Here is a 17,399-nt window from a genome sequence, read left to right as displayed (position 1 = left end):
ATAACTCAATTTTTTTGGGCGCTGCTATTCGCAGCCCTCTATTTACTCCCATAGCCCGTTAAAAATTTTCAATTATAATCGATAGTTAGTTACCGAAATTGAGATATATTTTCAGCGTCCGATTACCGAAATATAATTTTTTTTTCAACAGATGTTTACCGAAAATGCATGTTCGGCAGTTGTTTACCGAAAGTTGAACATATTTTCGACATGTAGCTACCGAAATATAATCTTGTTTTCAACAGCAATTTACCGAAATGTTATTTATGATTTTCAACAATCATTTACCGAAATTTAGTGGGCTACGGGAGTAAATAGAGGGCTGCGAATAGCGGCGCCCATTTTTTTCCCCACTCTGAAGTGTGTCCTTTGCTTGCATAAAGGTCCCTGAACTTTGGTTCGATAACGGATTTTACTGATTTGTATGTTTTATTTCACACTATTCCATTGTAGCTGAAGAGGTAGCTACAACTATTCCATTTTTATGTTACGGATTTTGCTTGTTTTCTTTTCATTTGTTTCCCTCATGTACAATGAAGTATGGGTACCTCGCAACTTAAGAACCAAGTTCTAATTGATCTCTATTATCTCTCTCCTTATTTTGTCAACCAAACTGAATGAAATTGATCTAGAACCTCTAGTTCTAATGACGCAATCAATCAAGATTTATTATAAAAGTAACATTTACTCAATTCTGTTCCTAATTGATAGTCCATTTAGAGAAGTCATACGATTTTCCAACTTTTCCCGCACCACACTATGATTGGAAAAATAGATAGACTTTGTGTCATGAGATCAATTAGTATTAAAAAGGCCAGAGGGAGTACATACATATGCATGTATAGATAGAGAAGATTAATATATTCATTAGCACCAATCATCAAATATCCTAGCTATTACCGGTGCATGGAACTTGAATATCAATCCCCTGCTTGACGACGCCACCATTGTCCTCTCCTCCGATATCAGAGGCTTAAACCAAGACATTTCATTTTTGAAACACTCTTTGAAGATGCTATGTGAGTGAGCAAAGGGTGTAAGTTTGACCCTCGACATCTGTGTCAACAATGATACAAAATAAGAACTCATTTTCAAGCAATCAATAAACTAAAGCAAATAAATTACAATTATACATTCCAATACATGCAAGGATGTGAGGTAGATTATTGCTTTGTTAAATTTGTGATGTTAGAACCAACATGTAAAATACACAGAAAGAGGAAACTTCTACGCTATCCCAAACAACTATAACAATCAAATGAACAATCTTAGGTTTGAATTGTCTTCAAATCACAATACCAACTAAAAAAGACATGGGAATAGATCGCCAACCATATTGGTAACTTGGTATCGCTTCCATGGCAAATTGATATGTGAAATCTACACGTAAACCCCAAAGCATGATCCAAGATGCAAGGGGCAGAAGACCATGAATCAGAGGGTGTCTCCCCTGGGATCCATGTACTTCATTCCTACACATTCTTTCTTAAAATATATTGTTGTGAAAATCCATGTATAACCATTAGTATAGACAAATCTTTCCTAGTACCAAAAAACGAACTGAAGTTCACAGAGTCTGATATCATGCAGGATAGAACAATGAAGGCCTGCAATCAAGACATGAGAGAAAATTGCATTTCAGAGAAAATTTAAGGGAGAAGGGGGAGGGAAAAAAAGTTGAATTGTCACCACCACTTGAGGAGTATATATATTTGAAAGCAAATACATTCTGACTAAAGCTCAATTACTTTCGAAATATCACGCAAACGAACATAAATAAAAACGTAAAAGCCAATACTTTAGGGAAAAGGGTATCTAAATAACCTAAAATAGCTTTTGCTTCTTTGATGTTGATCCAAAGCATCACAGCACTGCGACATGACGTGGAAAACTTAGTGACCAGGGAAATATAATTTAGAATGCACATTTCGAAATATAACATATGACATTCTTAGAACCTAGATTCTTAAAAATACATGAACCTAAACAATAGGTAACTAACTGTAATCTCCAATGCCTGAAGTTTTTATAAATCTTTATAAACTAATCAGTATGCACAAACCAAACTAAACACAACCTTGTAAAGATCACAAAGCAAGTAAACCTTACATTCTTAAAAACTATACATCAAACTCTATTTATTAACTTGAATATATATATATATATATATATATATAAAAGGTTCCGGTGAGGGATCCCTCATTTTATTAAAATGCGGGACTCCCCTTCCCGATTGAATTTCGATGATCCGAGCCGCTCAAAGTGATCAGAACGTCATTTTAAGGGTCCCCGTGAGAAATCAGCAAAAAAAATGACCGGGAAGGGCTTCATCAGAGCAGTTTTCATTGAACGGTTCAAAAAAAACTGCTCGGATGACGCCCTTCCCGGTCATTTTTTTTGCTGATTTTTCGCGGGGACCCTTAAAATTACGTTCTGCACACATTGAACGGTTCGGATTTTCAAAATTTGATCGGAAAATGAAAGTCCCTCATTTTGTTAAAATGAGGGATCCCTCACTTGAAAATTCCTCTATATATATAATAGCAGAAAAATAAGCAGACATTTGTTTAAGTTTCCCAACACTATTTCCAGCACCCACAAAAAACGCACAAACTAAAGATATAGCAAAAAACAAATACAGAGCACACAATTTATCTACTATAAACCAAATAAACAACATGATACCTAAACCCAGAGAAGAAACAGGAACTTAATGGACTCACAAACTGAAGCGCCAAAAAGGGGATGCACTACACATGCACTAAACGGAAGACACAAAACAGAAAAAGGAAGAACAAAGCGATTGGAACAGTCACCTCTTGCTGTGAAGCACACAATAGAAGCACACCCTGCAAAAGGAACAAAAAATGTGCACTGAGATCACATACCAATAACTCTCAAAATTTTCTGCAGCTGCATAGCTAACTCAATTCCACAGAAAAATGCATAGACAAACAATTACTATCGGTGACAGAGAGATAACTCTAAAAAACACTTTGCATATTGAAAAAGCTGCTCAAACAACAAACAAACAAAGTAAAATACAACAAAAAGTGCAGACTCAACTCTGAACTCATCACAAGAACGACGACAAAGCAAGTAGCAGAACCGCAAACAATAGAAGCAGACCCTGAGATCACATATCAATAACTCTCAAAATTTTCTGCAGCCGCATAGCTAACTCAATTCCACAGAAAAATGCATAGACAAACAATTATTGCGCAAAAAATCTACCTCTTGTAAACCTCTTAAAGCTTGCAAACGACTCCGATGCTATTGTGTTGCTATTGTTGAAGAAGAAGACGTTGGAGAGGCCAAGGTTGCTTGCTAGCTCTCAGCCACTTGTTAGAAGGAAGTGCAGCTTGATTGTCGGGGGACCTGGCTCCCGAGACTCTTTCATAGAATTCCAACAATTTCTCCCGCTCCTCAAAAGCCCACAGGAACGGAGTTGATGCTCCCACATCCATAGCAGCATTTGGAAACATGAAGATTATAAACAAAGCTGGTATCATATAAGAATTATCCAAAACTGAACAGAAAGACAAACAGAGCTGGACCTCACTCGGATTGACAGCGACGTTGTTCCTCCAATTGGCCATAGTTGACGGGAAATTGGCCAGTAGGAGTAGGAGGAGGAGAAGGCAGAGGTGGTGGTGGTAGTAGTTGAGGTGGCAGAGCTATTCCATTTTACCCTTTCAGATGTTCTTTCAAGGTTTGAGGGGCTTGGCTAATACTGAGACAAGGTCAGTAGTGAGGGACTGATATTTCAGCCAGTCACAGACCACAAGTATAAGTAGAATTTCTGGTTTTTGGTACCGAAGCGTGCAAGATCCAACTTACGCGTCCCTCGACTAAAACTTGGGAGACCAAGTGTTTGGCAGTGGGGATTTCTTACTCGATGCTTTTTAAGTCAACTAACGGATTTTCTGAGGACAATTTGATTGGTTCAGGTAGTTTTGGTTCTGTATACAAAGGAATTCTTGGCAGTGATGGTGCAATTGTAGCTGTCAAAGTACTGAACCTTGCGGATCAAAAAAAAAAAAAAGTACTGAACCTTCAAAAAAAAAAAGGCGCTTCCAAGAGTTTTATGGATGAATTCAATGCTTTGGAGAATATACGGCATTGAAATCTCCTTAAGATTGTAAGCATATGTTCAAGCGTTGATCAACAAGGCAATGAATTCAAAGCTCTAGTACTCGAGTTCATGTCCAATGGAAGCCTGGAGCAATGGTTGCATACAGGACACGGTGAGCAAAAGCAAACTAAGAGTTTGAACTTCGTTCAGAGACTGCACATCGCCATAGACGTTGCTTGTGCATTGGAATATCTCCATCATCATTGTGAGATACCGATTGTGCATTGTGACCTAAAGCCACGCAATGTCCTTTTGGATGATGATATGACAGCCCATGTCGGTGACTTTGGATTAGCAAGTTTTCTTATGGAAGCGTCAAATCATCTTTCCAAGAACCAAAACTTATCTGTGGTGCTGAAGGGTTCCATTGGGTACATTGCTCCAGGTATTTTGTTTGTTCCATTTGATTAGGATTAGTTACTGATAACCCAATTGCACAATTGCTGTGTAGTTATTGTACCTTAATGACAAGTTCTTTTGCTTCTTCAAAATTTCAGAAAGTGGTATGGGGGGCCGAGTGACCACACTAGGAGATGTTTACAGTTATGGGATTCTCTTACTGGAGATGTTTACAGGAAAGAGACCAACCGATGATATATTCAAAGACGGGCTAAGCATTCACAGCTTTGTTGCAACGGCTTTGCCTGAAGGAGTGATGGAAATAGTAGACCGATCACTACTCTGGGAAGAAGGAAACAAGGTTTATGTTGAGAACGAAGAAGTGAAAAATGAAGACAGAGCTATCATCAGTGATCATGATTCGCATAACACTATTTCTGAAGTGAAACTGTAATGGATTGCATGGCTTCAGTGCTGAAAATTGGACTTTCGTGTTCTGCTTCACTACCAAGGGCACGAATGCCAATGAACATCGTCGTGAACAAAATGCACGCAATCAGAGATTTGGTTCAAAGATCTAATAAGAGGAATGAGAGAAGAACACCATAGGTTACATGTTTTTTTTATAGCTTCTGTTTCCGTAGTAATTGTACTATTGTTGTTAAATGAAATGAAGTGGATAAAGATCTTGCAATGTATATGACAGAGAATGGTGATTCTCATGTCTACAAATTCACATATTTTTTTCCTGTTGCCTACTTCTTATGTTACGGTGGTCATCATCTTCATCGATTCAACTTGCTGAATAAAAAAGAACAAGCAATTTGGTTGCTAGGGTTCTTTTTGATCACTTGGAAACTAGTGACTAATACTGTCCAAGAACTTTGAAATGAGGAACAGAACACTCAGAACAAGTACCACTGTTCAGGCTAGAGGCTACAGCATCGTGAAACATAAAAGTGTTAATTTCGAACACCATGCATAATCAGTCCAATTGAGGCTCTAGCTGACTAAAATGGTTATGATGGATATCTGTTTCATACTGGCCCATACACAATCTACGTTACCAGAAAATTCTAATACCATAGCTAATTTGCATTTTTGAACGGCATGTTTCAAGATATGGTACCCTTGCATTCCAAAATGGGGAATTTACCGATCCAAAGTTTTTGCTAAAAAAGCCGGAGAGATTAGAGCTTTAGCAAGATAAATACTTGTAATAATAAACTGTCATAATACAGCTTAATTCTCGAAGCTTCCCCACACTGTCGGAAATGCTTCCATTCAAGCTGTTATGCTCCAGCCCGAAAAGGGTCAAATTGACAAGGTTTCCTATCTCACTGGGAATGTTTCCATGTAACATATTTGAACCCAAAGTAAGAGTTTGGAGGTTAGTTGAAAGGTTGGCAATGGAGTTTGGCAATTCTCCATGAAACTAATTTCTTGCCAATCTCAACACTTCCAAACTAGTACAATTACTCAAGTAATCAATTAAATTTAGGCCACCCATTTTCCCATTTCTAAGTTCATTAGCATCAAAGTTGAAATGTATTGAACCATTCAAGATTCCCCAACTTAAGGGCACATACCCAGTAATCATATTCTGTGAAAAATCAACCAACTGAAGCCCAGTGGCAGTAGACAAGGAAGCGGGTATTGACCCAGTCAAGTTATTCATGCCTCCATAAAAGATTTCGAGATTAGGAAGGGTATGGCCCACATCCTGTGGGATTTCCCCTTGTAGGGCCGAGATCCTCTATCCTGAAAAATGGTGCACCCCTGTGCCAAGTGCATTTTTGGCCGTTGGATCATACAAAAATTTTAAAACATAAAAAAACTAATACAATCTAACGGTCCAAATGCATTCGGCAAAGTGGCATACCATATTTTTGGCATAGAGGATCTCGGGTGCCCCTTGCAACCTATTGTTAGCAACAACTACGGATATACTTCACCAGATAGACAACTGTGTGAAAAACTCTGTCACTTATTTGTGTTCTTGCTTGGTTTATTTTTCATGCGATTTTGTAAATGGGATCGCATTCGGAACAACTGAATAGGTACAATTATAAAACTCTTAACATATCTATCTATCTATCAATATCCTATAAGAATGTGTTTAGGCTTACCAATCCTCCAAACCTTCATTCCTAATTTTTTAGAATTTTGATTTTCTTTTAATTTGTTTAAACAGAGAGATAAGGGGGGGGGGGGGGGGGAGGGGGGGGGGGGGGGGGGTGGTGGTGGTGTGTGTGTGGTTGTGGGCGGGGAATTTTAGGAGAATGGAGGAAAAATAATCCAATGCTCCAATGACATTTTTAAGTGGTAGCCCAACTTATCTCTCCATCACACATGTGTGTGGTTCTCACTACAAAGTGTTGAGTTCGCACAAATTATTTTTTTATTTCGTACATCGAACGGGTATAAACGCTAGTAAGTACTAAACGTGATGTCTCTTTTCTCGAGAGAGCAATGAAAAGAGATTGGACAACGAGAGAGGGTGCAGTGCGCAGTTGAGTTTTTTTTAAGGGGGTAGTTTGATTTTTTTTGACCTATGCGCAAGAAAATCAGAACTCAAAAGTGAAAGGGACTTGAATATATGTTTCATGCTGACATAATTGTCCATCTCATTGGATTCTTTTGCTAATGAAATATTCGTAGATATGAAATTGAAAATGAAATGGCTCATCAAGTTTTTATATGTTACATGTAATGTATAGTGTCAGACCTTTAACACTTAGAGCAATAGAAAGAGAATAAATTCTACACGGAGAGTCCGTGTAGAATGAAACTAAATGTCCGCCGAGCCAATGAAATCATGACAACTCGGCAATTCACTCCACACGTATGTGCACATGTGCAGTTCGTGGAAGATGATTATTTGGAACTCTATGGAGCTGAAACTTAATTATGAGAGCCTTAGTGACAAAATTTGGTAGACTCTAGAATTTCTCTCTAGAATTATCTCCAACGTTTATTCTTGACGGGCTCGCAAAATCCAAAGGCTCCCTCAAATGGTAGACTCCTTGCCCTTATATAGGCACGGACCATGATTGTTGCCAAAGATCGCATCTCTTTGATTAATTTCAATAGCCATGTCTATTCATGCGACCTTAATATATAGTCATACATTTTGGTTTTATCACGCCTACTCATTTAGTCTGAATAGACACACCTTTTATGTTTAAATCCAATGTTTTCGTTTATTCATTAACCTGAATAGATACACCTCTTGGTTAAAACCCGTTCATCAATAATTACATTTATATTCATTAAATATTTTGAAAATGTTCCAACAATAGATAAATAGAAACTAAAAAAGTTAGCTGCAGATAGACATTGAGGGGCCCTCTAGTCTCTAAAATCTTTCTCTCTCCGATTTTAAAATTCATTGTAAAACGAAAATTTCCAAATCCCCCACAAAAACGAGGGGAAAACAATGCAGTCATTATGGGAAAATATTGTTATGTATTTTAAAGTAAATAACGTCTAAACTACTCCACGACAAAGTCCCGATGTTTGAAAATGATAAAGCGGACTTTTTGCTATAGTGTTTGGAAAGACAACGACAAAGTCCCGATGTTTGAAAATGATAAAGTGGACCTTTGCCTATAGTGTTTGGAAAGACAATATTACCCCTATGTGTAATTGACAAATTGTGTTCGGAAAATTGTGTAAAAGTTTCTTGTCTAATCCCATCTGCTCTGCTAGTTTTGATCAACAATGGACATAGATTTCCGTCCGAATATCTTTGGCCGGAATTGTTTGATGCATGCAAACTCCATATTTACCCAGTGAGACCCACAGATGGTTCCGAACAAATCTGTGTCCGAATCTATGCACGGACATCTGTGGTTCATAGAATTGTTTTTAATTAGTTGCCATAAACAAAATGGGGGTGTTGAAACCAATTCTAAATTTCAATGATTTCGAGGGCAAGTGACCATACAAATCAACCCCACTTATGCTCTGGACACGCAGTGCAAATTGCATGGAAAAGGGGGAATTATCAAAGAGGGAAAATGACATTTGCACTTCCAGACATCTGAGGCCAAGCTGTATGATGCCTATGCTCCATCAATTATTCCCTGACCCACATTCCCCCATCACGTGTAACTTTATTCTATACTCGCTATTATCTTAGTCACTAATTTTTTCCTGCTGCTCAAAAAGTCAAAAATAACATAATTTTTTTTAAAGCCAATGCAATTGGGATGTACGCGGTCAGACACTTTGAGTTATTAAAAAGCTTCGAGATTGTGGAGCAGCTGTGAATAAGACATTCACAAAGGCGTGCGATTTAGGCTTTCTGTTTCGGCTTTGGATATTCTGGATTTAAATGAAATTTTTCTGGAAAAGAAAATTCGTTTTTGAAAAAATTTGATTTAAATCTGGACTATCTAAAACCGGATCGGATGCACGCGATTCACCTCCATATGGCATTAACTCCTCTCCATATAAGCTCCATTAAAAAGATTTTTCCAAAAACTTAAAAGCCATTGTAAGCCCATTTTTACCTCCATTGAAGTACAGAAAAACTCGTATTAATTCAAGGCTTCAAGCGTACGAGGAATGCATGACATTTTAGTTCAATGTAAAGAAGAAAAATGGAGGAAAATAAGACAATGCCCATTAATTTTTGATATTTGTCATCTTACTTTTGTGAGTTCTAAGGCCCCATTTTCGAACAAGAAATAAATACTTATTTTTTAAGAAGATAATTTCAAGCTAAAAAACGATGGGCTTATTGAAATATAAAAATATACAATATAGATCTTGTATAAAAGATCTCATTGAGATCTTTAATACGGTACAAAAAAAATTTAAAAGTTATTTTTCATTTACATTATTTTTTAGTTTGAAAATGTAAAAAAAATACTTATTTTTTAAGAAGGTATTCTGAAATGGGCTCTAAGAAATCTCGAACTCCTTTTCTGTTTTCAATCTACTTAGCTCGAGAGTTACACCTCATGTTAAGGAGCATATCGGTCCCGCATTGGTCCGTCGACACCCTACAGATATGATTCTAGACTCTTTAGTGATTCAACCGTGCTTTTGGATCATATGTGAGGGTCCTACCGATTTACTTCGGTGATCAGAATTGTTGATTTTGTAGATCTTGTAAAGATATCAACCTTGTCAAAATTATGATAGCAAATAAGTATTGATGTGATTTTAGAAAGCTCTTTATCTTGAAAGAATAGACGTGCATAAAGGATTATAACTTTTTTCTCTCAACAAGTGTCTTTCAATCATGTTCAACAGAATTTTTTTTTTTTATAGAGGAGATGTTCTCGATGACCTCTAAAAAATGATTACTCAATCGAACACAATTTTTTATAGAGCTAATTTTACCGACTAGCTTTAAAAGATAAACATTAATTCCGATTTTCGAAATGGCTCTAGAAAGATGGCGATAAAGTTACGACCCAAGTCAAAAAATTCGCGTGCTAGAGCGTGAATGCGGTCGTGAAAGTGTATTTGTAAAACATCTCAAACAATTAAAATTTACAAAAACGATGATTGGAAAAACAAACGCAAAACGAGAATTGAAAGCACAAGCATAGAGCATTCTCAAGGATCATAACGATATTAACCAACGTATCCACCCTGGCATAAAACCAAGAGAACAGTAATTTCTCTCTCTTAAATAACCCGAACCAGCCAAATTAGACCACAATTCTGCCCGGAAAGAAAAATCTACAAGTCTGCCCCCGGAAACACGTTTAGAAGATTCAAAAGAGGAAAAAAGGCAAGGATTAGAAAATTCTCTCTCTTTCTCTCTCTCTCTCTCTCTCTCAAGGAATTCCCAAGGGTTTAGTGTGAGATTGAAATCTTTAGCTTAAAATCCGATGAATTTGATGGATTCTCCATTAAACCCATGCCCTTTTCTCCTCCCTTTCCTCTAATTCTGCGAAAATGTTTGATTCCCAGATTCTTGGCCTGGCCAAAATACCCATCTTCTCCTTTGCCGCGGTTTTCTTTCTCATCGTATTTTCCAATAGCGTCATCTCCAATCTCTCTCTCCACTCTGTTGTTCTTGACACCACAAGAAGTCCCCAGGGGCTCCGTAGTACCCTTGAAAACCCACAAAAACTGAGGAAAATTTCGACCCATGAACTGCTAGTTTCGGTGAGAGACGAGGTTGATCAAGAAGCCAAAGGCAGTGAAGATTTAGATCATCATACTGATTTGTTGGCTCCGTTCAATGTAACCGATCAAGAAAGAATTGACTGGTTAAAGAGAAAGCTGCCTAATTTCAACATATTCAAGTCCACAAGGTTGAGCAGACAATTTGATGAAAGAATCCGGGAGTTTTTCGGCCATGATCCGTGCCGGACTCAGTTCTTCATGACGTGGATTTCCCCGGCGAGGGCGTTTTCGGGAAGAGAGTTTCTTGCTTTGGAAAGCCTGTTCAAGTCCAACCCAAATGGGTGCTTGGTGATCCTGTCAAGAAGTATGGACTCTGCTCTCGGGTATGAAATCTTGAAACCACTTCTTGGTTTTGGGTTTAGGGTCACTGCAGTGACGCCAGACTTGTCATTTTTGTTCAAGGACACCCCGGCTGAATCGTGGTTCGATGAATTCAAGAAGGGTAAAACAGACCCGGGCGAAGTTTCGTTGGCGCAGAATTTGTCAAACCTGATCAGGCTCGCGGTTTTGTACAAGTACGGCGGGGTTTATTTAGACACTGATTTCATCGTTTTGAAGGACTTCTCGGGGTTAAGGAATTCGGTCGGAGCACAAAGCGTCGATGCATTCGGTAACTGGACAAGACTCAACAACGCTGTTCTTGTTTTCGACAAGAATCACACACTCCTGCACAAGTTCATGGAGGAATTCACGTCCACTTTCAACGGAAACAAATGGGGGCACAATGGACCGTACTTGGTTTCCAGAGTGGTCGAGAGAACCCCGAAAGGACGAGGTTGTAACTTCACAGTATTGCCGCGTATGGCATTCTACCCGGTGGATTGGACTAGGATAGCCGGGCTTTTCGCTAACCCAGTTACTCGGGCTAATTCCAAATGGGTGGAAGCGAAACTGGTTCAACTGAGTGGGGAGAGCTATGGAGTTCACTTGTGGAATAAGGAGAGTAGTAGATTGAGAATTGAAGAGGGAAGCATTATAGGAAGATTGATTTCTAGTAACTGCGTTATTTGCAAAGACATATACAGTTCATAGGCATACAAAGCACACAAGCTGAATTGGCTAAGTGGGGGCTTATTTTTTGTGAAATAAGTAGCAGATTGTAAATTGATTAGGATTCTTTCACTCAGACAAAAGTTGATACATTTTCTCTTTGCTACAATAAGCTCCAGACTTAAGGGCTTTGGAATTTTCTCCAAATTCCCACAACCTGTGTTCTGTTTCATTTCTTGTTTATCCTCTTCCACTGTAACTAAGAAAATTGTTTGTAATCTCATACGAGCAAGAAGTGCCGACGGCAAATGACATAAAAATTGGAATTGTTTGCATTCGTATTTCGCGAATCGCAGTCCATAACACCTAACTGTAGAGTTCTTGACAGCTTATTGAGGTTTAAGTAGGTCTTGTTTTGTGCAATACTAGCAAAGGGATTTCTTCTTGAGCCTGAGACTGAAGGGGCATGGAAATTCCCATCTAGTCCAACATTCTTGTTTTCTGTGTTGGCTCTTGTTTTCTTCTGCCCCTTCTTCTGATGTAAATAACAAAAGCTGTCCTAATGTCATCCAAGAAATGCGAAGTTTCCAAATTTGGGTATTTTAGACATAGAAAGTTGATTGTTTTCGAAATACAGAGCAATCCATTGCTTTCTTGGAGTATCCGATGAGCCTAGTTCTAGTACCATGCGAGACACCCGACTCAACTCTGGGCCTCTGGCATGAAACCATTCTTCCTTCAGGCAAGGCTTACCGGGGTTTTTTCCTCTTGTTTTTATCACCTCCATAATACTATCCTTATTTTCTTCTTCCCCTTGTTGCAGTTGGAATAACTATATTGTTCCTAACCTCATATTTCACGTACATTCCTAACAATCGCATCTTTTCACAAATAAACGCATCCCTTCACATAGAGTCACAGCTTGTGTGAAAAGGTCTCACAACCTTTCACAAAAAACCTCTTTCAATACTTTTTCAAAAGACCCAGACCAAAACCCATTAATTATTTTGAAAATTTCCAACAATCCATAGTACCCATGAAGTCTCACAAAACTGGAGGAAAATGTCTTCCAAATTACCATATGCTTATGGGGAGGTTCGTAATGATCTTTCAATTTTTTCTTTTCTTTTGTTTTACATCATAGTACCATTGTTCTTCATCAGTCGACCATTTACTTGCGCAAAGGAAGAATAGTAGATGAATGCTTGTCTGGATACATAAATTGGATGTATTGATCACTAATGCTATGCTACTACCCTTTAGCATTTTTACTGCTTTGACGGATTTCTAGACCTAAAATTACGGGTTATCCAAAAAGTAGGACCGAGACCGATGTAGCATAATATCCGATAAGACCGGAGTTGAATTTATAGAGACGGTGATGTGTGCTGAACCAAAAACTCGGGTTACTACTATTTAAACTGGGTTTTAGGCGGTCACCCCTTGTTGTTCGATGAAAAGATTAACTAAACCTAGGAAATTATTTGGTTTTTCATTAAATAATTAAAAAGGAGGTACGGACGTAAGGTTTACAGCACTCGCAACCAGTCCTAGACTTATCTGTTTCATTTGGTGTTCTTAAAAACGTTTGACTTTAGAGAGAAAAAGCTACTTTGAAATATGTGAACCTTTATGGTCGCCGTTCACCCATACGCAATGGAGGACAAGTTTTGGTCTCCCATTCCCCGCCACTCATGGGCTCCGGCAGTACCCGGATTCGTCTAACGAAAGTTCTTTACTAACCTAAAATTGCATTTTCATTATTATTCCGAAACAGGAACAAAACGTGTCTGGTCTGACCACGGTGTGCTAATTACCCCGTGGCCGTACCTATACGACTACCCCTCCATTGACAAAGGACTTGCCAATGAAAGGGTAGAAACAACTAAAAACATAATTAATTATTATTATTGTGATTATGAAATATCAGTATTAGTACGCGTCAAAAAGGTGTTTACAACAAAAGTAAGCCAAATGCGTTCTGTTCTCAGCCTTTAAGGGAATTGCACTAATATCAACCTTAGATTTAAGTTTGGTGCGAGAAACAGTCAAATAGTTTGTGAATTAATTCCTACAGCCAAATCTCAATTTTTACTTATTATAATGGAAATTATTTAATAGACTAAAAATATATAAACAAAATTGAAACAAGGAATTTTGAAAACTACAAATTCATTACAAGCGGAACACAAGCGGATTACAAGGATGAAGCCGTGAAAGAGAAATATGATGGTAAAGGAAATTATTCCATAGGGAAGTAGGTTGCGCAAATTGGCTGGAAAATGAATAAGGAAAGACAGAAAGAGAGAGAGAACGGAGAAAAAGAGAGAGAAGGATTTTTATTCTATTGCTTTCTTTTGGCTGCTACCAAGCCTCTGACTAACTTTTTCCTCTCGGCTGGATGCCCATATATATATATACAATACAAAGCTGAGTCGGCTGCGAGGGGCGGCTGAGAGAATAAACGATTCAGTGTGATGTGCACATGGCATTGTGACAAATACATGAACGGTTGAGATCAATGCCAGACATGATCGAACGGTACAGGAGTCAACACATGGCATGGGAGTTAAAATCCTTCAATTGTTATGCTGATATTTTCAGAGGCATTAACACCACTGGGGTCCTTGGCATCCAATCCATTTTCCAACACTTGTTTTCCGTAGGTGCAACAGTAAAGTGTCCCACGGGCCCATGCCTCAATGCAATGTAATTGCACATATGGTGTTCTGCGATGCTGATTTTGAACTGTACTCCGATCGGGATTTTATGATGACGGTATTGGCCTCATCTCTTGCGCTCGCGAGTGGTCAAGTCAAATTGGATATCAAAAAACACACTTTATGTTAAATTATCTGAAAACAATAAATACATATCTTATGTTCAATATCATCTTAAAACATAAATAATAAATATACTAATATGATAAATGAGAGATTAAGTATAAGAATATACAATATTGTGTACTTATAATCTACATATCCATTTTGAATTTTCTAATTTGCGTGCCTAGGACCTAAAACAATTATCTCCGAGCAGAACAATTATCTCAATAACAACAAATAGACTTCAATATATGGTCCTCTATCGAGAGCTAAATTGGCTAGTGTTGGGTGCAAAGAAAATAAACTGTTGGTGGGAGAGGTATATATATCAACTACAGATGAACGCATATATTATTGCTCACTTATAGAAAATGTATTACAATCTTTTACTCACAATGATATCACAAATTAAGCTCAATAATAGGGGAAGGAGTCAACAGATTTTGGCTGGCTTTCAATAAAAGTTGAAGAGTCTGATAGAGTGCAAAAAAAAGTTTTATTTTTCCAATTATAAAGTGATATAATGAAGAATACGTACCTTTGAAAATAAACTTTTAAGGACCTACCAGAGATGCTCTTAATAAACTTTGCATCTTTACCTGCGTTGCAAGACATGATCAGGCCAAAAGTCCACTGATTTGAAGGGGCCCTGCAGGCCTAAACTAGATTTCACAATACAACATACTAGAACAAACCCCGTGCTATGCACGGGCAGTTGCGGATTCCTTATATTACTTTGGTTTTATTCAAATTCAAGAACGTTGTAACGATATGATCAGTAAGAAATAAAAAAAGCAATTGTATTGGCCAATCAATTAGTAAAGCAGCACTTGTGGCATCCACAAGGCCTCCTCACGAAATGTCATTCCGTTATAGTACTATATAGTATAGATTTGAAGTGAACCCCACGTAGGCATAGCATTACCTAATCGAAGATAATGCCACTGTGACTGATAAAATGTGAAACAAATCCAACTTTAATGTGTCGAGCTTTGTTTGTTTAAAGTAGTAGTTCTGGACTGGCCTTTACTGCACTTGTAGGCCGAAGACCAATCCTGAAAATGGGCCACAAGATTCACAAGAAGGGTTTCCCGTTACCTGGAAATAATTATATATATAAGGATCCATTCTGTTATTATTCTCACCTACGCAGCAGCTCAATATCACCGATTTTGAAAACAAATGCTCTCAAGTGAGATCACCTTATTGTCTAAATGGTGACGCAACGGAATTCACAATAAACCTAGTTAGCATAATAATTCAAACAAGATAGGTACTCGAATTCACGAGTTATTCTTGAGCACAAGAAGAGAAATATTACTGATAAAAACCGAGGCAAAACATTAATAGGTTGCATCCCTTTTTATAAGGTGCATCCTGAAACCCTAGAAAATAAAGACGAAAAATAAATAATCCCAAAAATTGGGGAAAATATCAAAATTGCAAATGGGAAAGAAAAACAAGACTTCACCAAAAAGAACCGACTAATAAGAAATTACGGTGTAATAGTTATTAACGTTTCAAAACTTTCGTAAGATGGCAAAAAAGGTAAATTGAAGGCCTAAACGAAAGAATTATGCCGAAAATACCATCGCATGACTTAGGATTGTGAGTATTGATCACAATGTGAAAATAAGTCAGTCCACTAAGTTTGAGCCCATTCTGTTGATGTCAAATTCAAGGAACACCGGCTGGGTTCCGTCATTGAAGATTATTGATAAGGGATGGCAACTAGGTTGTGACGCAAGATGCATAAAGTTGAAGGGTGAGTTATATATGATAATTGGGTTTTGTTGTTCTCAATCCCGTTGGAGAGATTTGGCTTCCATGTGAAAAACCGATCACATCATGTGATCGATTTATCCATCCTATTGATCGTAGTTTTATCCGACACAAAGATGATTTAGTGGAGATCTCTTTCAAATACAACAATAGAACTTCCTTGGTCGATCTTCGCCTCATGGAGAAACGTGATATATATACTTATGCCAAACCAGTTTAGCTTCTGTTTCTACTCTTGAATTGAAGTTTAAGTATTAATGCAAGTTTTGATCTTCGGGTAGGTTCAATTGAATTTAATAATTAACAAAAAAGAATGGGAAAGACTACAATACACACAATTTATTTGGGTGTGTGTCATATGCACCCCCACAATATTATGAATTGTAAAGAAAATGTTATGAATCGCATTGCTAAAAAGTTACGAATCGTATAAAGGTTACGAGATACACTAAAATATAATGAATCATAATGAAAATGTTACGAATCATACCACTGAAAGGTTAGGAATTCTAGAATGAAAGTTACGAAATACATTAAAATGTTATGAACAAACCATAAAATAAATACGTATGGTACATCCTTTTAAAGGGTATGTATTGTAGACTCTCCCAAAAAGAATAATTTTCAAAATAAAAGAGTCGTCGTTTTGATTTTGTAAATTTCCTTGTCCTTAGAATGCTTGTATTTTTCTATGTGAGCTTTGTCCCACATTAATTAGTTGAGAGATGTTAGAGTGGTATATATTAGGAAACATTCCTAATATGATTAAATAATGATTTAGTGTGGTGCAGCTCTAAGGTGCTTTGCACCATACCGGCGGAGGCTTATACACTAGCACGCGCGTGGCTTGGGCCACACTTTAGCGGCGCACTTTACACTTAGCACATCAACGCTAGGCACCTTATAGGCGCCATTTCTTATTGCGAGTTGACAATAAGGTGGCATTGACATGGATGCCGCGTGTGACACATGACAGGTGAGTCACACGGAGCGGTTCCGATCGAGTGCAACTCGAGCCTACAAGTGTGCTGGTTCGTGGAGGTGCGATCGCAGCGGTCGACCATGAATGGGCACGATCCAATGGATTAGATCAAATCCGATTGGGTGCGAATAAAACAGTACACCAGCTCTGTATGACTGGGTGTGACTGGTCGATCAAGATCATAGGATATGAT

At 37.9% G+C, this 17,399-nt stretch overlaps 2 protein-coding genes across 2 annotated transcripts; both read left to right on the top strand.

Moving 5' to 3' along the window:
- The first annotated feature begins 4,066 nt into the window (after positions 1–4,066).
- On the top strand, positions 4,067–5,088 carry LOC131325593 (probable LRR receptor-like serine/threonine-protein kinase At3g47570). Its single transcript, XM_058357922.1, has 2 exons — positions 4,067–4,520; positions 4,633–5,088. The coding sequence occupies exons 1-2, from the start codon at positions 4,205–4,207 to the stop codon at positions 4,926–4,928; spliced, it is 612 nt and encodes a 203-aa protein (XP_058213905.1). The 5' UTR covers positions 4,067–4,204; the 3' UTR covers positions 4,929–5,088.
- Positions 5,089–10,210: 5,122 nt separating this feature from the next.
- LOC131325824 (uncharacterized) lies at positions 10,211–11,952 on the top strand. Its single transcript, XM_058358285.1, has one exon. It carries the CDS (start codon positions 10,394–10,396, stop codon positions 11,657–11,659), a length of 1,266 nt encoding a protein of 421 aa, XP_058214268.1. The 5' UTR covers positions 10,211–10,393; the 3' UTR covers positions 11,660–11,952.
- The last annotated feature ends 5,447 nt before the right edge of the window (positions 11,953–17,399 follow it).

This window comes from Rhododendron vialii, chromosome 5a, assembly GCF_030253575.1.
Source record: "Rhododendron vialii isolate Sample 1 chromosome 5a, ASM3025357v1".
Lineage (NCBI taxonomy): Eukaryota > Viridiplantae > Streptophyta > Magnoliopsida > Ericales > Ericaceae > Rhododendron > Rhododendron vialii.
The sequence above is the reverse complement of the archived record's forward strand: the minus strand, read 5'-3'. Positions and strand labels throughout refer to the sequence as shown.